Below are 24,608 nucleotides of genomic sequence, written 5' to 3' on the forward strand. Positions count from 1 at the left end.
CTCCGCCACCAATCCCCCAATGTTATCTTACTTTTCTTTGCTGTGTGTGTGTGTGTGTGTGTGTGTGTGTGTGTGTGTGCATAATAGAACTTAACAGATGGAGGGGAAAAGGCTATTCATTAAACACATGGTAGTTGGTGGGGGTGGAGTTTACACAGGAGAAAATGCAAAGGAGAGGACAGTTTGGTAAGGAACAACACAGGTAAGTGTTATATTACTCTGGCTCATTGTTGAAACTGGTTTTCAAAGCGTCACAAAGACACAGGGCCCCTCAATGTGCTCTTCTTATTGCCCTGCTGTCTGGCTGCAAAAATTGGCTGCCAGGTGATCTGCCTTAATCCCCCACCCCAACGGAAACTTTTCTCCCTTTGTTTCACAAATATTATGGAGCACATAGCAGGCAGCAATAACAATGGGGATACTGCTTTCAGTGAAGTCTAACCTAGTAAGCAAACAATGCCAGTGACCTTTTAAACATCAAAAGGCACAATGTACATGGTAGAGGGACATTGCTGGCACATGATGGCATATATCACATTGGTAGATGTGCAGGTGAATGAGCCTCTGACACTATCATGTGCAAGCAGTGCCCCTCTGCCATGTACATTGGCCAAACCGGACAGTCTCTACGTAAAAGAATAAATGGACACAAATCAGATGTCAAGAATTATAACATTCAAAAACCAGTTGGAGAACACTTCAATCTCCCTGGTCAGTCAATTACAGACCTAAAAGTCGCAATATTACAACAAACAAACTTCAAAAACAGACTCCAATGAGAGACTGCTGAATTGGAATTAATTTGCAAAATGAACACCATTAAATTAGGCTTGAATAAAGACTGGGAGTGGATGGGTCATTACACAAAGTAAAACTATTTCCTCATATTTATCCCCCACACACACTGTTCCTCACACCTTCTTGTCAACTGCTGCAAATGGACCATTCTGATTACCACTACAAAGTTTTTTTCTCTCCTGCTGGTAATAGCTGGTTTTTTTTTGTCTTCTTCTGCAGCATGGGGCACGGGTCACTTGCTCCAGGACTCTCTGCACCTTGAAGTCTTTAAACCATAAGTTGAGGACTTCAATAGCTCAGACATAGGTCAGGGGTTTGTTACAGGAATGGGTGGGTGAGATTCTGCAGCCTGCGTTGTGCAGGAGGTCAGACTAGAAGAGAATAATGGTCCTTTCTGACCTTAAAGTCTATGAGTCCCATGTGATGTTCATTCTTTTAAAAAGCTAGTAAACAAAAAGTATCAATATCATACACTGATTGTAAAAAGTCAGACATTTCTTTGTATTTACAAAAGGCTATAAGATAAAGATACAATTAAGATACCTAAGTTTAGCAATACTGACAGATAAAATGAAAACATTTGTGCAAACTTAAGGGTCATCTTCAGTGACTTATGCTTTTTTAATTATTTACCTTTCTGGCTGAAATTTGGTAGTGTTCTCTCAAGTCTGAATCCTTTTGAAAAAAATTAACCAAAATGGTTTGGCTGTTTTGAAGCTTTAGGAGTGAAAAATACTGCACTTCTCGTTAAAGGAGCTCCAGTGTATAAGTAGCAGATAAGAACTTGGAATTTTGCAGGAATATAGCTTCTATATTACAAACATGCCTTTAAATGGTTTAATGAAAATTGGTTGTGCTTTGTGAAAGCTAAGGGTTTGGAAGTGTTTGTGCATTGGGTTGTGATGCGATTTAAGTCTGTCAGCATATCTGCAGATACATATTCAGTTTAGGAAAGTTCATAGGCAGTTTTATGCTTTTCTTCTATGATTAGAGAAAGTGCATGGGGAAGACAGGACACTACAGGAATTCTGCTTTCTTCCATATTATGGTGTGCCTGGAATCAGAGAGGTTTGTGCCTCATGGATTGTACATACTACACAATACAGAGTATTCTTCTGCTATTTAGCAAATATGGAATGTGGGGGACTTGGTTTCTACCTTTTTCTTTTTACAAGCCATAAGGAATTCCATATAAAGAAACTATTTAAAGAATATTGAGGATACAAAGCAAAGAATTCAGTCAAAACTTGGCTGAGCCTCAGAGATGCTTCTAAGACCCCGTTCAGGAGGACATAACCAGAGTTTTTTAACATTTTTAGGTGCTTGAGACTGATTTTTCAACTTTAACACAAGTTTCTCGCTCAAGATTAATATATTTTAGAGCATCTTTAAACCTACAAGTATTTGATTTGCAACATGAATATTGTGGTATATCCTGCTCAGTGCTACTACTGAAAATTAGAAGTGGTTGCATTTTGTGCAGACAGTAAGACTCATCTCAGATTTTCATTCTCCATCATTCCTCCACATAACATCAGGGAGGCAACCTGCAAATACTGCATGACTGGTTGCATCAGAATACAGACTGTCCAGTCCCCTTCACCTGATAGTATATTATGAAAGAAGACAGAAGTGGTGGCATGCCACAGAGAGGAAATCAAGCAGCCCAGAATCCCCCAAAAGAGATGCAATCAAAATATATGCATTTTATCATCTTGTTCTTTTAATCTGAATACACTGCCAAAAGTTTACATTTGTATCCAACAAATGTAGGTTTAATTCTCATGTAGGTTTATTTTAATTAAAAGTTATGCAAATTCTTAGTTCTATTTACACCGCAGAGCTAATCTCTACTGCAATTGGTTTTCAACAGTTGCAATTTTTTTTTCCCCATTTTTCAGAGGCTCAACAAGGGTATGTGCCAAGATGGGCTTATTGGCGATTGACAGATAAGGCAATCCCATGAGACATGTCAAGAATGAATGACTGGGAAAGTTTCACACTGCTGGGCTGCTAATATACTTGTGGTTTAGCTACTTTATCATTACAACGTAATTCAAAGCAGAAGGAAATAATGAAACAAATCACCTGATCTAGCATAAACAGAGGCACCAAAAAATAACAGCTGGCAGAACAGGGAGTTCCCAAGATCATTCAGGTGCAGTTCTACTGCTAGTATCTTGTGAGAACTCTTGCATCTAGAAAGGAAAACCAAATAGGGGCCTAAGAGAGCAATTTATACATTTGGAACACTAACAGATCAACTTCTTTATAATGAAGTTGCTGTAAGATGAAAAGGAGAAGTTTTCCTAGGGGAAGAATGGCCACTTAAAGTCTCTTCAAACTGGTGCCGTTTATCTGCAATCAAGATTTGCCAAAAACCATTCTGAAACAGCAGTCAAGCTCTAGCTGCTCTTGGCTGGAGACATTCAAATGAATGTTTCTCTTCTTTGTGAAGATTTAGTACTGGTGAAATTGTATGTAATCACACAAAAATGTATGGTAGGGGAATGATCTTCCCAGGACCAGAATGGGTCAGAGTGTCTTTGGTGCTTAAGTGCGGTTTGCAGAAATTACTAAAAATAAAGAAATCACACATGAAATTCAATGTTTATTGCCTCTCAAAGAATCCATCTAAAAACTGTTCTCTTGTCAAGTAAAATGATGGTTCTCTTTTAACTGCCAGCCCTGTAAACCCTGGGACCTGAAAGTCACCAACTGAAAAAAAGTTTTCTGCATCTAGAGCTTAGTTTCACTCTTGGCTTCGACAGATTATCTGTGACTTTTTGCAAGTCAAGTAACCTCTCCAACTCTATTTTTCTCATCTGTAACATGGTACTTCCTGCATCACATATGCTCTTAGGTTTAATTCATAAATGTGTAAATTGCTTTGAGATCCTTAGATGGAAGGCAAAAGAGCAGTGGCATGCTTTGCATACAGCCCAAAGTTCCAATATGCTTATGTGCATCCTGGCTGTCATGGGATAAAAGGGAAGGTCCTTTCATGGATTGAGAACTGGTTAAAGGACAGGGAACAAAGGGTAGGAATTAATGGTAAATTCTCAGAATGGAGAGGGGTAACTAGTGGTGTTCCCCAAGGGTCAGTCCTCGGACCAATCCTATTCAATTTATTCATAAATGATCTGGAGAAAGGGGTAAACAGTGAGGTGGCAAAGTTTGCAGATGATACTAAACTGCTCAAGATAGTTAAGACCAAAGCAGATTGTGAAGAACTTCAAAAAGATCTCACAAAACTAAGTGATTGGGCAACAAAATGGCAAATGAAATTTAATGTGGATAAATGTAAAGTAATGCACATTGGAAAAAATAACCCCAACTATACATACAACATGATGGGGGCTAATTTAGCTACAACGAGTCAGGAAAAAGATCTTGGCGTCATCGTGGATAGTTCTCTGAAGATGTCCACGCAGTGTGCAGAGGCGGTCAAAAAAGCAAACAGGATGTTAGGAATCATTAAAAAGGGGATAGAGAATAAGACTGAGAATATATTATTGCCCTTATATAAATCCATGGTACACCCACATCTCGAATACTGTGTACAGATGTGGTCTCCTCACCTCAAAAAAGATATTCTAGCACTAGAAAAGGTTCAGAAAAGAGCAACTAAAATGATTAGGGGTTTAGAGAGGGTCCCATACGAGGAAAGATTAAAGAGGCTAGGACTCTTCAGCTTGGAAAAGAGAAGACTAAGGGGGGACATGATAGAGGTATATAAAATCATGAGTGATGTTGAGAAAGTGGATAAGGAAAAGTTATTTACTTATTCCCATAATACAAGAACTAGGGGTCACCAAATGAAATTAATAGGCAGCAGGTTTAAAACAAATAAAAGGAAGTTCTTCTTCACGCAGCGCACAGTCAACTTGTGGAACTCCTTACCTGAGGAGGTTGTGAAGGCTAGGACTATAACAATGTTTAAAAGGGGACTGGATAAATTCATGGTGGCTAAGTCCATAAATGGCTATTAGCCAGGATGGGTAAGAATGGTGTCCCTAGCCTCTGTTCGTCAGAGGATGGAGATGGATGGCAGGAGAGATATCACTTGATCATTGCCTGTTAGGTACACTCCCTCTGGGGCACCTGGCATTGGCCACTGTCGGTAGACAGATACTGGGCTAGATGGACCTTTGGTCTGACCCGGTACGGCCTTTCTTATGTTCTTATGGCTTCTCACACAGTTCAGGTGCCTTGTGTCATGTGATCTCCCATGTGGGCGCCCATGCTTGTGAGTGACGCATCCATTATGACTCTCACTCTGCGAGGATGGAAGGAAGAGTATCCTGGAGCAGACTCGTATCGAGCCTATCCACCCACAAAGTGATGTGATGACCTCCAGTGGTGCATTGAATATGGTGTCCATGGGTTGGTGCATAGAGGAGTAGACTCTTCACAACCATAGTTGTAGGCAGCGAGGCACAGACAAGTGAAGGACATGATGTATATAAACACCGCCATGTGCTCTAGGAGGGACAGGTAGGTCCTGGCTGAGACCAAAGGGCTGATCTGGTTCAGTAGGCTCTGGAACCTGTCCCTTGGCAGATAAACCCATGCGGATCCCATGTTGATGCATGCGCCTATGAATTCCAGGGACAATGCAGATGCAAAGTCGATTTTTCGATGTTGATGCTCATCACCACTAGGGATGAGAGGAGGAGAAAAAGCTGGGACATCGATCCTCGTGCTTCCTCTTTGGATCGCACTGTCAGCAGCCAATCATCTAGATCAGTTGTCGTCAACCAAAGGTACGTATATCCCTAGGGGTATGCAGAAGTCTTCCAGGGGGTACATCAACTCATCCAGATATTTGCCTCTTTTTACAACAAGCTACATAAAATGCACTAGAGAAGTCAGTAAAAACTAAAATGTCATACAGACAATGACTTGTTTATTCTGCTCTATATACTATACAGTACACTGAAATGGAAGTACAATATTTATATTTCAATTGATTTATTTTAGGGCTGTCCATTAATTGCAGTTGGCTCACGTGATTAACTCAAAAAAAATTAATCACAATTACAAAAATATATCACGATTAATTGCTGTTTTAATCGCACTGTTAAACAGAATGCTAACTGAAATTTATTAAATATTTTTGGATATTTTTCTACATTTTTGAATGTATTGGTTTCTATTAAAACACAGAATACAAAGTATACAGGGTTCACTTTCTATTATTATTACAAATATTTGCACTGTAAAAAACAAGATAGTATTTTTCAATTCACCTCATACATGTACTGTAGCGCAATCTCTTTATCATGAAAGTGCAACTTACAAATGTCATTTTTTTTGTTACATAACTTTACTAAAAACAAAACAATGCAAAACTTTAGAGCCTACAAGTCCACTCAGTCCTATTTCTGGTTCAGCCAATTGCTAAGACAAACAAGTTTGTTTACATTTATGAGAGATAATGCTGCCCCCTTCTTATTTACAGTTTCACCAGAAAGTCAGAACAGGCGTTTTCATGAGACTTTTGTAGCTGGCATTGCAAGCTCTTTACATGTCAGATATGCTGAACATTCATATGCTCCTTCATGCTTCAGCCACCATTCCAGAGGACATAGTTCCATGCTGATGGTGCTCATTAAAAAAGAATGTGTTAATTAAATTTGTGACTGAACTCCTTGGGGGACAACTGTATGTCTCCGGCTCCGTTTTACCCGCATTCTGCCATATATTTCATGTTCTAGAAATCTCGGATCATAACTCAGCACATGTTCGTTTTAAGAACACCGCTGCAGATTTGACAAAAAGCAAAGAAGGTACCAATGAGAGATTTCTAAGATAGCTACAGCACCTGACCCAAGGTTTAAGAATCTGAAGTGCCTTCCAAAATCTGAGAGGGACGAGGTATGGGCATGCTTTCAGAAGTCTTAAAAGAGCAACACTCCAATGCAGAAACTACAGACCCAAACAACCAAAAAAGAAAATCAACCTTCTTCTGGTGGCATCTGAATCAGAGGATGAAAATGAATATACATCTGTCTGCACTGCTTTGGACTGTTGTCGAGCAGAACCTGTCATCAGCATGGACACATGTCCTCTAGAATTTTGGTTGACGCATGAAGGGACATATGAATCTTAATTTTTTTAAATCGTGCTGTCATAAACAGATAGCTAAGGGTTAATGCCTCTTTTACCTGTAAAGGGTTAAGAAGTTCACCTAGCCTAGCTGACACGTGACCAGAGGAACCAATGGGAAACAAGATGTTTCAAAAGGAAGGAGGGAAGTTTCCTTTGTTTAGTGAGTTTCACTTTGACCGGAGTGGGAAAGCTCCAGAATTCAGCCTCTTATCAAGTAGTGAGTATTAGTGAAGGAAATAAATAGGTTTATGTTTATTTCTTTGTAACCTGTCTTGTGCAATTAGAGGAACAGTCAAATTGAGTATTGGGGTATTTTCATTGGTATACTAAGTTTTTGCCCAGGGGAACATCCTCTGTGTTTGAATCTGTTGTCTGTGAGAGTAGCTGGTATGCTAATCTCTCCCAGAGGGTTTTCTTTTACCTTTCTTTTCTTTAATTAAAAGCCTTTTTCTTAATACCTGATTGATTTTTCCTTGTTTTAAGATCCAAGGGGTTTGGATCTGTGTTCACCAGGGAATTGGTGAAGAATCTCTCAAGGCTACTCAGGGAAGGGAATTAGTGCTTGGGAGTGGTGGCAGCCAGACCAGATCTAAGCTGTTTTGAGCTTAGAGCTTCTCATGCAGGTCCCCCACATCTGTACCCTAAAGTTCAGAATGGGGAAGGAACCTTGACATGGTGAGCAGCGGTGAGGGATTTTTTAGGAACCAAAAGCCAGATTATTTTTTCCTCCTTTGAGATGCTGGGGAAGCAGTGAAGGAGAGATACCCTGAAGGCAAACAGATAAGAGATTCTAACAGAGGGCTTTTTGTTAGAAGGGAAGTTCCAGCTGTGATCACTGGAGCGTCATTAACATTGCCAAGGCAAGTCACAAAAACCTGTTTTACTTGTTTGTTTGTTTTCTAAAGAGTCACATTACAGTAACCAAAGATTCCAAGCTGTTCCCCCACACCCCATAGCTAAGGTAGAGCAGGGGGGAAATGTCAGGCAAAGAAAAAAAAAACCCATACAACAGCAGCTAGAATTAGCCAAATTCCAGGCTGAGGAGAACAAAAAGGAACACGAAAGAGAGATGGCCAGGACTGAGGCTGCACACAAAGTGCGATTTATCACGATTAATTTTTTTACTCACTTGACAGCCCCTAATTTATTTTATAATTATACGGTAAAAATTAGAAAGTAATCAATTTTTCAGTAATAGTGTGCTCTGACACTCTTGTATTCTTATGTCTGATTTTGTAAGCAAGTTGTTTTTAATTGAGGTGAGACTTGGCGTACGCAAGACAAATCAGACTCCTGAAAGTGGAATAGTAGTCTGGAAAGGTTGAGATGGGGAAGACAAGGACTCCTTGATGTCAGAGGTGAGTCGCTACCAAAGAGAAAACCTTTGTGAAGACACTCCGAGGCAGCGGTAAGTCCAAGTGTCAGTGGTCCATCCTGAACCTCAGGAACTGCCTGTGAGTCAGAGGTATGTAGATATGAAAGTAGGCATCTTGCATACATAAAGCCGTAAACCACATGCCTTTTTCCTAATGAAGAAATGATGGCCGCAAGCGTGACCATGAGGAATTTTGGCTTGTGAATTGAATGGTTGAGGTGTTGGGAGATCCAAGCTTAGTCTCCATCTCCCTTTCTTCTTGGGTACCAGGAGGTAGTTAGAATAGAACCCTGTGCCCTGAAAGGCTGCAGGGAGTAGTTTCACCATTCCTCCTGCAGGAGGGAGTCCACCTCTAGGTTAAGAATACTGTCAGGACAGTGATCCTGGAGAAGGGATCAGGGCAGGGGATGCACAACAGATTCAATGGTACAGCTGTATCGAATAACATCCAGGACCCACTTGTCCGTTGTTGTTGCTCTCTATGCTGGCAAAAGAATTTGAAACAACCCCCAAAAGGGGTGGTTTGTAGGAGTGTTGGTGTATGGAGTGATTGACGGCTCTCTAGTCACATTCAGAAATATTTTCACAATGACTAAGCGTGTTATCCAGAGGTCTGCATTGCCGGAACAGGCAGATGGGTTGTGTGTACCTTAGGCCATTTCTGAGGAGGCTCACAGGCTCATTGATGGTAACTGTGGAGTTATGTACTATTGTGTAGGTGGCAGGTAATAAAATTTTCACTTTGGAGCTAGTATATCATAAGGTGACTTTAGAGTCTTTCAGTAAGGACTCATCAGTCTTTTGTTTAAAGAGGTGATTCACCAAAGGGAAGGTCTTCAATTCTGTTTTGTACCTCTCTAGGGAAACCTGAGGAATGTACCCAGGATTCCCCCCTCATGACAACTCCAGCCAATACTCATGAGGACGTGTCTGCTGAATCAAATGTAGCCTGAAGGTGACCAACTTGCCTTCCTGTAAAATTGCTTGGAATCAGGAATGATCCTACTGAGGTAATTTATCTGCAAGCTCTGCCATCCATCCAGAGTTTATAAAGTCACACTTGGCCCTAAGTGCCAAGTAGTTAGAGATCTGGAACCATAGTCCAGTTGAGGAGACCTTTCTAACCATAAGGTCCAGTCTCTTGCCCTCCTTGTCTGTCAGACTAGAATGTGGATGCTGCTGTTTGGTCCACTTCAACACAGCCTGGATCACCAGGGAGTTAGGTGGAGGGTGTGAGAATAAAAACTCAAATGCTTTGTGGGGACATAGTACCTTTTGTCAGTCCCCTTTGGGGTCTGGGCTCATGTGCCTGGGGTATGCCATATGGTGCATGCTGGTTGAAGAATGGCATAGTTGATTGGTAAAGTCACCGTTGCCTGTACCGATGCATGCAGATTAATGTTTAGTGACCAGTTGTGATGGAGTAGGGGCTGTCGGAGATAGGTGAGAGGCAGGTATTCAGCTGTAACATGAGCTAGGCAGGGGGGAGGGGAGGCCGACACCCCTGCCCGGGAAGTTAGACAAAGAAAAGGAGTTGAGTGGGGAGGGTGGGGTCAGTTAGTCAGGAGCCAGTTTTCGGCTTTGGGAGCTGGGGGGGGGGGGTTTGCAGGGGAACCTGTGCTGGAACCCGGACACCCTGATGAAACCCCAGAAAGGCCAGATTGAGGGGTCCTAGCTCTGAACACGAGCTCTGCTGTATCCTGTGTTCCTGTTGTCCAATAAACCTTCTGTTTTACTGGCTGGCTGAGAGTCACTGAGAGTCCCAGGAAGAGGGGTGCAGGGCCGGACTCCCCCATACTCCGTGACACCAGTGCTGACCATCCTGCACCTCTTCTAGTGGGATCTCAAGAGCATTGACTATCCTTCATAATAGCTCTTGAAACTGACAATAGTCCTCTGGTGGAGGAGGGTGTTGATGACAGCCACATCTAGGGATGATGAAGGGAATCTCTCTGGATCCATCAGCACCGGGCTGATTGGTGCATTGTATAACCCCAGTTCTGAGTGTCTACTCAACGAAGGATCGGGTGGCGAAACAGGAGAGTCCTCCCATGCTGAACAAGATGGTTCCAAAGGCAAATATTGAGGGCCATGTGCTCCAATATGGCCAACCGGGTTGATCCTGCTGCAGTTGTGTCAGTGCCCAAGGAGCCGGATACCTGTGCTCCTTGGCTGAAGTAAAGGAGGAAACTGCCACAGTGCCACCACAACCCTGAGGTACTATGTCTCCAGAACAGAAATGGTCCGGACCATGTCAAACATCTGAATCCTCAGACTCAGAGCAACTGGAGCCCTGCACACATGGTGGTGCCAATGGAACCATCATAACAGGATTCATTAAAGAGGTATGGCCAGTAGGTGGTAGATCTAACACAGGACATGGGGCCCTCTGAGCAGGTGAGTGCAATGGAACACGCGGAGACCTCTCTCTTTCCAGGGTAAACTGTTTATGCGGTCTGGGAGCACTTCTGAGTCTCCCCGGAGTCAATGGTACCCAGTCAATGGACAGAAACAGGACTGATAAAAGGGATCTGTCTCAGGACTGAAGATTCACGGGACACCGGGGGAGCCAAAGCAGAAGGGGTACATGGTTCTGGAACTGGGGCCAGCAGATCCAGCGAACAGTGCAGCCTTTTGTCATTCTCATGGGCATTGGAATGCATCGCTCCTCCATGGCCGGAACTCGTGGATGGTGCACCACGTTTCTTGGATCTGGAGGAAAACTTACTGCCATGCTTATGTGCAAGCTTTCGTGGCTCATGGCTAGGCCTTGGCATGGGGTCTATAGCACTGTTACTGATGGAGCCTGACAGAGGAGCTGCAGTAGGGGGAGCACTCTTAGATTGTTCAGACCAATGTACGGGAGGGGTTCCCCTGCCAGGATCTGACTGTCGCCTGATTGCAGTACCCAAGAGGTACTTTTTCAGGCAGACAGCTCAGCCTTCCCGTGTACGGGCAAGGAAGGAGAGACAGATACTGCACCTGCTGTGGACTTCCCCCAAACAGAACAAACAATGTTGCGCTTGTCACTGATAGAAAACAAGAGAGGGCAGAAAGCATAGACTTTGATACCCGGCATCTCTGGGATAATCTAGTACACAAACCTGGATGCTGGAAAGGGTGAGAGGGATTGTTTGGTGGGAAAAACACCAAAGCTCCAGCTCCGGGTGCATGGTGTGTGCGGATAACCCTCAGTGGAATACAATAGGGACCATCACTCAAAGAAGGAGGATTGTCTGAATATTCCAAGCACCAAGGAGATGACTCACAATGGCCACCTAAGCATTTTCGCTTAAGGGTCACTTAGGGACAATGGCTCTGTCCCACTCCTCTCCTCAGACAGCCTATAAAATTGGTTTGACTAGGGGGATCAAAGCCCATGAACATGTGAAGAAATCTTTTGGAAAATAATCTTGCAGGGTTTAAAAGGGAAATTTCAGTGAGGCAGACAGAACACCAACTGAAACATGCTCAGCCATTAGGAACCCACCAGGGTATCTGAAGAATGTAAGCCTGTCTAGGATGCCATTATGGAATAGTAGAACATCAGGTAAGAGAGAAATGCATACAGAATGTTTTAAAATCCTTTTCTCTTTAATGCTTTATTCCAACTACTTAATCAAAATTCTTCAAGTAGGTTGTTGGTCTATATCATGGGTCAAAGATGCCCAAAGAGAGAAAAACGGTTACTCACCGTTGTAACTGTTGTTCTTCAAGATGTGTTGCTCATATCCATTCCATGTAGGTGTGTGCGCGCCGCATGCACGTGCATCGGAAGACTTTTACCCTAGCAACTCAGTGGGTCGGCTGGGCGCCCCCTGGAGTGGCGCCACCATGGCGCCGGATATATACCCCAGCCGACCCACCCACTCCTCAGTTCCTTCTTGCCGGCTACTCCGACAGTGGGGAAGGAGGGTGGGTTTGGAATGGATATGAGCAACACATCTCGAAGAACAACAGTTACAACAGTGAATAACCGTTTTTTCTTCTTCGAGTGATTGCTCATATCCATTCCATGTAGGTGATTCCCAAGCCTTACGAAGGCGGTGGGGTCGGAGTGAGATGTTGCAGAATGCAAACTGCTGAGCCAAAGGCTGCATCATCTCTGGACAGTTAGACCAAAGAGGCAAAGGTCCGGATAGAGGACCAGGCAGTAGCATGACATAGCCCCTGGAAGGGTATGTGAGTCGGAAAGGCAGCAGAAGAAGCCTGAGCCCTGGTGAAACGAGCAGTAAGGTGGCTCGATGGAACATGGGCCAAGTCACACGAGGTGCAAATGCATGACGTCACCCAAGATGGAAAGCTCTGGGAGGAGACAGGTAGGCCCTTCATCCGGTCTGCCAATACAACGAAGAGTTGGGGGCGTACAAAAAGGTGTGTCCGATCAACATAAAGAGCGAGCGCCCTACGGACGTCTAGGGAGGGCAAATGTGCTCCCGTCGCGATGAATGGGGCGTCGGAAAGAAGACCGGAAGGAAGATATCCCGGATGATATGAAAGGTCAACAGCACCTTAGGGAGGAAGGCCGGACATGGTCACAACCGCCCCTCGTCCTTACGCAACATAGTGTACCGTGGGTCCACTGTGAGAGCCCGAAGCTCGGAGACTTGTCCAGCCGATGCAAAGGCTACAAGGAAAAACCTGTCCCTCAGGACAGGTATCTCAGCGAGCATGGTGTCAGTGGTTCGAATGGAGCAGACATAAGTCTGCTTATAACCAGGTTGAAGACTCAGGAGTTGGTGGGGACGGCGAACCTCGGGGCATAAATGCCCCAAGCCCTTGAGGAACCTAGAAACCACAGCGTGTGAATATGAAGCGGCCACTCTCCCTTGGGAGGAAGGTAGAGACGGCTGCCAAGTGCACCCTTAATGATGAACTGCGCCAGGTGCTGCTGTTTGAAGATCATAGGCAATCCAAGAGGAAATGGATCAGAACCTCTGCAGGGGAAACACTGTGTTTCGTAGCAGCAAGAGAAAGACTGCCAGTTGGGCGGATACGTTAACCGAGTGGAAGGCTTCCTACCACCCAGGAGAATCCTGTAGAACCAAGGCAGAACAACGTAACTCAGATTGGTTTAGGCCCACAGCAGGCATGCAGAGATGTGCAGGGATTGCAGGTCTAGGTGGTAAAGCTTGCCGTGATCCAGCGTTATGATGTCTGGGCAAAGAGGCAGGGGAATCGGTTGGCTACCGACAGGTCTAGCAACATGGTGTACCAGTGCTGCCTGGACCACGCTGGAGCGATCATGATCAGATGCGCTCTGTCCCTGCGAGCGTTAGGACCTTGCGAACCAGCAGGAGCGGTGGGAAAGCGGACGGCAGACGGCTCGTCCACGGCATCAGAAAAGCAGCCAAGATCGAGCCCGGGGAGAGGCCTTGGCATGAGCAGAACTTCTCTCTCGTTCTGTTCCCGCGAGAGCGAAGTTCCGGAAACGTAATGGATAACATCCAGAGGAATCAACCACTTGAGAGACAGGAAGGAACTGCTGAGGCGATCCGCCAGAGTGTTCCGGACCCCTAGGAGAAAGGATGCTACCAGGTCCGTCGATTGAGCTGTGCAGGAGTCCCGGAGCTGGATAGCTCCCTGCAAAGAGAGGAGGACCGTGCTCCTCCGTGCTTGTTTATGCAACGGGTGTCCGTTGTGTTGTCTGTGAACACCGAGACACAACAGCCTTGTAGGTGCTGCTGAAGCTCCTGGTACACAAGGCAGACTTCTCTCAACTCCCGGACATTGATGTGCAAGGGCAGCTGTTGAGCCAACCAAAGGTCTGGAGTGGGAAACTGACCCAAGTGAGCACCCCAGCCAAAAGATGGAGGCGTCCATCATGAGGGACACCGAGGGTGAGGGTGAGGTGGATCGAACAGCACCCCTGCACACGTCAGGGAGGGTGTCGACCCCCAGTCGAGGGAGCCTAGGACGCTCGGGGGGGGTCGAGGCAACCATGACCATGCTGTCTCTGGCCCGGTGGGACACTGAGGTGAGTCACGATTAAAGTGTACAGAGGCGAAGCCTGGCATGTTCGGTTACGCACGTGCAGGCAGCCATGTGGCCCAGAAAACCTAGGCAAGTTCAAGCCAAAGGTGCCGGGAAGGTCCGTAGAGCTTGTACAATGGTTACCATCGCATGAAATCAAGGCGTAGGTAAGCAGGCTGTGCGATACTGAAGTCCAGGGTGGCCTCAGTTAAGTCTATTCCCTGAGTGGGAATCAGGATGGATTTCGCTATATGGAACATCAGGCCTAAACGCAGGAATAGGACCTCGTCGACGCCCACACAAGTGGTAACTTGGGCCCCGGTGGCCCCTGGAATGAGCCAATCGTCCAGAGACGGAGAACGTGTATCCAACGGTGGCGGAGAGGGCGGCGACTACAGCCAGACACCGTGAATACACAGGGGCTGTATAGAGGCCGACTGGGAGGACCGTAAACTGGAAAAGACGGTTGGCCACAAACCAGAGGTACCTTCTGTGCGGAGGATAAATGGCAACGTGAAAATACGCGCCCTTCATATCGAGGGCGGCATACCAGTCTCCGGGATCCAAGGATGGGATGACGGTCCCCATGGATACCATGCGGAACTCCAGGTATATCATAACTTGTTGAGCTCCCGCAGGTCTAGGATAGGTCTGAGACCTCCCTTCACCTTGGGGATCAGGAACTAGTGGGGCTAGAACCTTTTGTCCCTTTCTTCCTTGGAACCTCCTCTATAGCTCCGATGGTGAGGAGCCCCCGCACCTCTTGCAAGAGGAATTGCTCGTGAGAGGGGTCCCTAAGTGGGACGAGGAGGGATAGGTTTGCTCGATTGGTGGTTGGGAGGACCCTGATTTTGGCCCTTTAGGGGTCCCGACCAACGCCTACGACTGCCTCAGCGTCGCCTGCTGGCAAAGCCCTGTCGTTGTCTAGGTGTAGGGTAAGGGCGGTGAGGCTGGTGGAAAGGTCGGCAGTGAGACGTCGGCATGTACATGCCGAGAGGGAGTGCATAGTGACCTCGCTGTCCTTTGGGCCTTGCAGCCTAGGGTCAGTTTGAGAACAGGCCTTTGTCATTGAAGGACAAGTCCTGTATAGTGTGCAGGAGCTGCGAGGGAAGGCTCGATAACTGGAGCCATGAAATGCGCCTCGTGGCAACACCCGAGGCCAGAGTCGTGGCTGTGGAGTCCGCTACATCTAACAAGGTCTGGAGGGAAGCTCTCGCCACTTTCGGCCCTTTTTCCAGGAGGGCATCAAACTCTTGACGGGAGATCTGAGAAAGCGACTCCGAAAATTCTCCCACCACCTCCCATAGTAACGGCTAAGCAGGGCTTGCTGGTTTGCTACGCAAAGTTGCAGGGCGCCTGCCGAGTACATCTTATGGCCGAGGAAGTCCATTCGCCTAGCCCCCTTGGACATAGGGGCTGGTCCCTGTAGGCCATGGCATTACGTCTCATTGATGGACTAGATGACAAGGGAGCAGGGGGAAAGACGTACATATAGGTGCCCGTCGCCCCTGGAGGATACCATGCACATGCATTCGACTCCCGTGCCCACGGGCGGGATAGTGGCCACTTGGAGATTCATAGTGAATGCCACCCGTCTCGGGAGGTCCTGATGGGCCCCCAGGCCGATTAGGGGAGGGCCCAAGGAGTACGCTTCTGCCACTGCCCCATTTGGGGCGGAGGGAGAAGAAAGGCCGGGGACAAGTGGGTCCTGTGTGGGCTCACGCTCCTGGACGACCTCCTGATCTGGTGGGATGTGGGAATCCGGTGGCAGAACCGGACTTCCTCCGTACCGGTCGGAGGGGGACGGCTAACTGTAGCCCCTGGTACCCAGTGCTCTGACGGAACAGAGCGCGATGGGATCACAGGTAGGCCTTCGGCCTGATGGCACGCCCAAGATGTACAGGGCAGCCACTGATGGGGGTCAGGGTCCTGGCCTGGGGCACCCAGAAGACTCTGGTGTGCACATCCGAATGGATGGCCATGGAGAAGTTAAAGCCCTGGGCAGAGTCTCCCTCTCCAGCTCATGGCGCTCGACGCGGCACCGGGGATCGGTACCGTGAGGCCTACCGGTACCGGGAGTGAGAATGGGACCTGCGACTGGAGCGGTGCCGGGAGGCTGACCGAGATCTCGAGGCTCGACGCCGGGAGTGGCTACGGGAGTCCAGTGCCTGGAGCGGTGCCAGGAGCTGGATGGGTACCGAGTGTACCAGGTCGGGGAATGGGACGCTGATTGGTGCCACGGGTACGACCGGTACCGATATGGGGAACGGTGCCAGGACCGTGAGCGGTGCCGGCACCTGGCTTGGCAACAGGACCGAGAACATCTGCGGGACCGTGATCGTGAACGGTGCCGCTCTGTGGTGCCGACGCAGGGTGGCCTGAGCAAGACAGGCTCGCCGATAGACAATATAACCCGCACCGGCGGTGCCGGGGGTTGAAGCAGCGCAGGCTCTGTCACTGCCATGAACTCCCTCGCTGTGGAAATGTTTCCGGCGTGGAGGGAATAGTGAGCTCAACCACGGCTCACACCGGGGAGCGTTCAGGCGCTGAACTCAACGGCTCTTGCGTGGCCGGAGTCGACGGTGCCAATATTGTCGGTGCCGCGGCAGATATCAGAACTGGGCAGAACGACTTAGTATAGCGCTCTGCTGTGGAGCAGGCGTCTCTGACGCAGCTGAAGAGCGAACTCAACCGCGGCTCGTACCGGGGAGCGTGTCGGTACCGGACTCGACAGCTCTTGCATGGCCGGAGTGGACGGTGCCGATACTGTCGGTGCCGCAGCAGCTATAGGTGCCGGGCAGTGTGACTTAGTAGAGCGCTCGGCTGCGGAGCAGGCGGCTCGGACGCAGCTTAATAACAGGCTCGACCACGGTTCGTACCGGGGAGCTTTCCAGCACCGGACTCGACGGCTCTTGCATGGCCAGAGTTAGCGGTGCAGATATTGTCGGCGCCGCGGCAGACATCGGTGCCGGGCGATCCGACTTAGCATAGCGCTCGGGCTGCGGAACAGGCGGCTCGGACGCAGCAAGAATCTTGAGCCTCTTCATCCTCCAGGAGAGGGATCCATGCCGGGTGGACATCGGAGCTATCGACGGCCGGTGCCGAGAGGCCTTGGCGGTACCGGCGATCCGGTGCCGAGGGGGCGCTCCTTGAAGACTAACCAGCGCTCGGTGCCAAGAGCGGAGGAGCAAGAGCTGCCTCCGTCAGGAGCTGCTTGAGACGAAAGTCCCGCTCCCCTTTGTTCTCAGATTAAAGGCCTCACAAATGCGGCACTTATCTGTGAGGTGAGATTCCTCGAGGCACTTAGGAGAGGATCTCTTGTCAGCATCGGCTTGAGGCCGGCCGAGCATTATAAAACCCTGTGGACCGGGCATCGGACCCGGCACCAGGTGAGGGGAAGGGGATAAACCCCGAACCCCTGTGAAATAAATACACTATACTATACTACAAACAAATAAAGTTAACTACAACTATAAAAATCTGAACTATATATGATACTTAACGAGAGAAACTACGAGTAGCTAGGGAAGTGGAGGTCAGCTAAGCAGCGCTCCACGGTTCCAACGACCGACACGGGCGGTAAGAAGGAACTGAGGAGTGGGTGGGTCGGCTGGTGTATATATCCGGCGCCATGGTGGCGCCACTCCAGGGGGCGCCCAGCCGACTCACTGAGTTGCTAGGGTAAAAGTCTTCTGACGAACATGCACGCGGCGCACACACACCTACATGGAATGGATATGAGCAATCACTCAAAGAAGAAAATGCAGTTGCCTGAAACCCAACTGAACCTGCAGGGTGACAAGCGGTTAGTATACATGGGATAGTGCATGCAGATACTGCTGGTCTGAGAGTGGCAGAATTGTGAAATTCCAAACAAGCAAAAATGTGCTAAAGACCCAAGATGTGAGGTGTGTGCACTTAGAGATCAGAAAGTAGACAGAGATGTAGTTAGCCCTATAACCGGGATACAGACTTGTCTGGATTTGCATAAAATAATTCAATAAAATCGCAACCACGTTAGATTGTCTGAGTTCAGCTATACCAATTGCAAGACACTGCCATTTAGGACCAAAAGGTGCTTTTAACTCAATATATTGTAGCAAATAATATGCCTCCATTAAGTTTTGGTTTGGTACTAAATTCTAGAAAGGGTTTATGCTATTTGGAATGATGATTTGTGCATAGTAAACAGCTTTGATCTGAGAGACATCTTGTACAGTGCAGCTTGTCTCAGAGTATTTGCTTCAAAAACTTTAGAGACTTGCAGATCCAACATACCAAATATTGCACTAATTAGACTAATAGACAAGAAAGGAAAAATTGTAACATTCCAAGATACGGTCCCTCTTCATTTTACTCAGAGGCAGGAATGGGGAAGAGGATCTGGTTTAATATTACTTCAAGGTACAATATTTGGCTAATAATTGAATCATAGAAATGTAGGACTCGAAGGAACCTTCTCAGGTCGTCTAGTCCAGTGCCATGCACTGAGGGAGGACTAAGTATTATCTATTCTAGACCATACCTGACTGGTGTGTCTAACCTGTTCTTAAAAGCCTCCAATAACAGAGATTTCTCAACCTCCCTACATAATTTGGTCCACTGCCTAACAACCCGTACAGTTAGAAAAATGTTCCTAATGTCTAACTTAAATCTCCCTTGCTACAATTTAAGCATATTGCTTCTTGTCCTATCCTCTGTGAATAAGAAGAACAATTTATCACCCTCCTCTTTATTGCAACCTTTTATGTACTTGAAGACTTGTCTTTCCTCAAGTCTTCTCTTCTCTAGACTAAACAAATCCAATTTTTTCAATCTTTCCTTGTAAGTAATGTTTTCTAGACCTTCAATTATTTTTGTTTCCCTCCTCTGGACTTTCTCCAATTTGTCCACATTTTTTACAAAGTGTAGTGCCCAGAATTGGACAAAGTACTCCAGCTCAGGGGCCTTATCAGTGCTGAGTAGAGATGATGAATTATTTCTCTTGTCTTGTTAACAATACTCTTGCTAATACATCCCAGAATGACATTTGCTTTTTTTGCAACAGTATTAACTTGTTGACTCATATTTAGTTTGTTAGTAAATATGTAGTTTTGTAACCCTCAATCCTTTCCTGCCGTACCCTTTTCAATGCAGTCACGTCCCGTTTTGTATCTGTGCAATTATTTCTTCCTATGTGTAGTACTTTGCATTTGTTCCTTATTGCTTCCCATGAAATCTTACCTACCAATTCTCTGGAGTTTGTTAAAGTCTGCGTTCATAAAGTCCCTTGTCTTTATTCTGCGGTTTTCCCTCCTACCATTCCTTAAAACTATAAGTGCTATTATTTCAGGATCACTTTCACCCAAGCTGCCTTCCACCTTCAAATTCTCAATCAGATCCTTCCTATTAGTCAGAATCAACTCTAGAAGAGTCTCTCCCCTTCCTAATCGCTCTCTACAGCATCTGTAGTAAAAAATTATCTCCAATGCATTCCAAAAATTTGTGGATAACCTGTGCCCTGCTGTATTATTTTCCCAACAGATGCCTGGGTAGTTGAAGTCCCACATCACCACCAAGTTCTGTTCTTTGGGTATTTGGGTAGGACACTGGTAAAGAAGAGCAATTCTTTCAGCCACAGTAACAGGCTATTTAATGTTTATTACCTCTGACAAGAAGTTGTAAAAGTAAATTTTAATAGGACAACTGATTAGGCTATTTAATTGATTTGTTTTATTACAATAAATTAGCAATTTCCTCTAGAAAAAGTCAACTCAGTTTTAATAATGAGGGTTTTATACCAGTAGCTTGTTGCTCTTCAGAGTATTTTTTTAATAATGCTTCTTTTTTTTTTTTAATGGCTAATTGGTTAATTCCCATCAAAAGGGAAAACCTGATTCCCTGCAAATCAAATTGGCCATTGGAATTGGTACATTCACTTTTCATGAAGGATAGGTTATGTTAACCTATTTTGTGTTATCTTCTCTGGGAGCATATCCCTACTTTAACCAGGCCAAATCTAATCTTCAAATCAAGCTGTAATAAAAACCAGAAGGATTCATAATAGCAAACTTCTTCCAAATTCAACATGGTTGAGTTTCAAATTCTCTCTATTTACCCAAAATCAACCCACAGATGTACAGGAGCCTGACAATGTGAACTGTCCTCTTAAATCATGCTCCTAATTCTCGCTCCCATCATCTACTTCCCACTTGTATAAGCAGGGAGAAAGGGGAAGTTGCCAAGCATCTCCAAAGATGAAAGAGCATTGCAGAAAAAAGGAAAAGAAGTGGTCATTCCAACTCCTATAAGAAAGCAAGCACTGACATGGCTGCACCTGCTTATCAGGCACACTCCCTAAAACACCCCTCTTCAGTGTTACCACCACAAGATAGATAAAAATGGGCCACCCCAATCAAATTCAGAAGCCTCACTCATTTACCTACAAATGAACATTAACAGGTAACATTCAATAAAAACTTAGCTTTATCTAGTTCCCACATCACCCAAGTGATCCATCTCCCACATACATTCTGCATGAAATAAGTTTACTACTAACATCAACTGATATTAGAAAGACAGCTGAAATACCAGATTTACATACTCACTTCATAACCAGCGACTCTGAAGTATTCCATGACAGAAACATACATCTTCAATCCCAGATAGAAACCATTTGCCTAATAACTCACAGATTTGATCCTCAGATTTTAACCTCAAGTTTTAAGCCAATGTGAAAAAAAGTCTTCGGAACTTACATTCACTTTGAAGCTTTGTACTGAGCCATCCAAAAAGTGGACATTACAGATGATCTCTGATCGGGTTTTCTCTTTTGGTAGTTCTGATGCTCGTATATTATTTATCCTCCCACCTAATGCTCGTAACCGGGAGTTCATAACTATTGCTGAATAACCTGTAAAACAAAAAAGCATATTTGGTAAATTCCTTAAGATACACTAATGAGAACAGTTTCATCCATACTTTTCAGAGAATCACACAAAACACACAACCCCCCACAACAAAGCAAGGCCCTGAATTACACACAAAAGTTACACTAGTTTAACTAAAATGTGTTTAAAAAACAATTTAGTTAAGCCTGTGCAGATCCCTTATCTAGGCCAATTGTAAACTAATAAAAGTTAGCTATGCAAGCCAATTATAATGAAAGTGTGTCCATACAGGGGCTTGCACAATTTTTAAACCAACTGTAGTTAAACCAGTATAAGTTGTTCAGACCAGTCTTATGTAATTACCTTAATTTTAAAACAGGAATGTACACTCACTCTACATTACACAAAATGATTGATCTAAGCATTTAGAAAAAGACCTTAGAAACTCTTTCTAATAATTCCTTACACATATTATGGAAGTATGGTTTGCAGAAACTCTACATTCTCTATCCAAGTTTCATTCTACTCATTTAACTATTTTTTAGAATAAAATGAAAACTAAGTGAAAGCTTAGAGTTGTGTCACTCTTTCAAACATTTTGTTGCAGAAATGCAACAAATGATTCTTAAAGTACATGATCATAATGTTTTCATAAGATTGAAAATATAGACTCAGTCAATATGAAGCCAAGATGTTATAGCTACAGAGAACGCCCCCCACTCTGCCCCCACCTCCAAGATGGAAATAAGGTTTGGTTTCAAAATATTAAAAAAAGATACCCAGAATGGGCAATCTTATAGTTTGTACAAACCAACAAAATAAATATGATACAGCAAGGGAGGGAATAAAAAAAGCAGTTACATACAGGGAATCTGTAAATATTTCAGCAAAGACAATCAAATCTCTTCACTACATCAGTTTACCAACTGGCAACGCAGATTGCAAAACTGGTTGTCAACTCACACACCAGATAATTGTATAGGTTAATTACCAACCTTACCAAAGTTATCAGAGATTAGTTATGAGAATACTTGTAAAGTTAATCCTCACTAGCCACCTGGGAAACATTCCAGAATTTTCTTTTTCTCAATTTTCCTCCAAAGGTTCAACTTGATTTTTCTTTTTTTTTTTTTTAGAAGATCAGAAACTTTTTAAATTTTATACTAAAATTCTTGTAATTGGGTTGAATTGTCAGACATCTATCCAAGGGATCAATGTTTAACTTTAATAGAAGTTTCATATAGGTCAAACACTTCTTTAAAAGCAAGTAGACAAATGAAAGCTAATTCACACTATTCTGTTATACTGCTTAGCAAAGAAATGCTGAGTTAACAGAACACTGCATGGGCGCCTCTATAAAGATTACCTGTTGCATTCCAGTTTCCTATGACTTCACCAATGAACAAACATGCATAAAGGAATATGGAGAAAAGAGGGCAAGACAAAGCACACAGGAAAAGCACAGCAGGGCCAAGAGACAAAATTTCATAATGTACTAATATGTAGAGAAAGCCATATAATTATCCATTTTTGCGCATTATAATATATTTAAAACACTAGAACAATAACGTCATCCTCAAAAGAGAAGTCTAAATCCTTAAAGTCATGCACACAAATATACACGGGCTTGGTAGGATTAGATTTTTAATGGTAAATGTCAATTTCATCATACACACACTAACAACTGATTAAAAATATTTTCATCACTGATCATAAAAATTTACAGTTAGATAATGTAAGGAAAATGCTGTTTGAGAACGGAGTGTGATTTAAGGATATTTACTCTGTATATTTTGACATGATGTTAACTATTTATGTTTTAACAGTTATAAAGCTTTAACTTTAACTCAACATAATTAAACATTGTCAGATCCTCCCCCCAATAATTTCCTCCAACTTTGAAAATTTAAATTGATCAAATGAAAAAACCAAACATTGATATTGCTCATTGAAATTATTTTAAAAAATCAAATTCTGCCAAATCTAAATATATGCTATGTCAGCTCTCAAATATTTATTCTTTATTAGAAAATTTACAGTTGATCTTTGTATATTTTGTAACATCAAGACCCATTTATGAATTAGTCAGACTCAAATCCTTATCCAGCATGCTGATTTTCACTGTTAAAGGGCAATGTTTCCTTTATCATCATAGTGAAACAAATACAAAAATAAATCCTTTGCCATTTCTCATCTAAAAATAGTCATTTTAAGTGCAATATAGAAGATTACTTCTATAAAGTATTACAGATCCAGTTCTTACTTTAAGAATGCTGTTTTGAGAGATAATTAGTGTGTTTGTAACTAATGTGTTAAATGAGATGTTTCTCATCCAGTGAGCACCATCTGTTGTGTGGAATGAATGAGGCAGGGCTCTTGTCAAAAAAAAAACCAAACAGTATGTAATCCTGGAATTAAAACTACCATAATGCATAAAGGGATTAATTACGGTTGCATGGGAACCCTAATTCTGGTATTTCTGAGTTCTAGACATTGCAATCTTAACTTTTGTTTAATTTAAAAAAAAAATTCCCTAAGGGAAAAAAAAAAAACTAAACTGAGCACACACATTCCATCATGTGGAACCATACTCTTCCCCCCCTACACCCCAAGTCATCAACAGGGCTGAGACTTTAAATTCAAAGCACTGACCTCTTCCACTTGAATTCAGTAACTGGTAGCAGTAGTAGGCTATCATATTCCATAGACCAGCCATTAGATGAGAAAGAAACATTTTCCTAGTGTGATTCACAGCTATTTGCGAGACAGAAGAGGCATTTTGAGACTAAGGAATCCTGGGGGTCAATTCCATGTTCTGGAGGGGAGTATGTTCTACTGTTTACAGACTCGTCTGCCCATGTGCCCCCACTCATCTCTGTGCGCCCCCCCCCCGATCCTATGCCCACTCCCTCCCTTCATACTTCCTCTTTTCTCCTATACTTTCCAGTCAGGATACCTGTGCTCCATCAGGGAGAACACAGAGCACACAAGAGTCTCCTGTTCTCGGTTCTGATGCCTGGTTCCCTTACTGCTGGGAAAAGTAAGTGAGGGGGGAAAAAGGCCTGAGCAATCACAGCAGCCAGTGCAGACAGTCTCTGGAGATTTTAGGTGCCAAATCCTAACAAGCCTCCACTAAGAATATGTGAATGTGATTTTCAGAGAGGCTTATAATCTGGTCAAATTTACATCTGTTACTTATCTTTTTCAGCTCTCCATATTAGAAGTAATAGAGTAGCATTTTATCAGTGATCAAGGGCTATTAGATTAAATTGGGTAAAACACAAGGTCCATGTAAATAAAAGCAAGAGTGGTATGATACATTTATTATAGAATGAACTGTTTTATAACAGATAACTATGACAAAATAACCACAAATTCTTTAGAGAACTAAACTGTACACAGTAGCATGAATAATCCCATTTTAATTTCACAATGAAATCCTCTCTATCTCAGTATCTGAGGGGTAGCCATGTTAGTCT

At 44.4% G+C, this 24,608-nt stretch overlaps 1 protein-coding gene across 7 annotated transcripts in view; it reads right to left on the reverse strand.

Moving 5' to 3' along the window:
• Window positions 1-24,608, reverse strand: part of PTPN3 (protein tyrosine phosphatase non-receptor type 3) — a 326,586-nt gene that overhangs the window by 181,391 nt on the left and 120,587 nt on the right. For all 7 annotated transcript variants that reach the window (XM_039524865.1, XM_039524869.1, XM_039524864.1 and 4 more), the window contains exon 2: window positions 20,998-21,152. In XM_039524865.1, coding sequence (XP_039380799.1) covers window positions 20,998-21,135 — 138 coding nt within the window. In that variant the 5' untranslated portion in view covers window positions 21,136-21,152. The remainder of the gene's footprint in view (window positions 1-20,997; window positions 21,153-24,608) is intronic.

Source organism: Mauremys reevesii, linkage group 2 (genome assembly GCF_016161935.1).
Source record: "Mauremys reevesii isolate NIE-2019 linkage group 2, ASM1616193v1, whole genome shotgun sequence".
Taxonomy (NCBI): domain Eukaryota; kingdom Metazoa; phylum Chordata; order Testudines; family Geoemydidae; genus Mauremys; species Mauremys reevesii.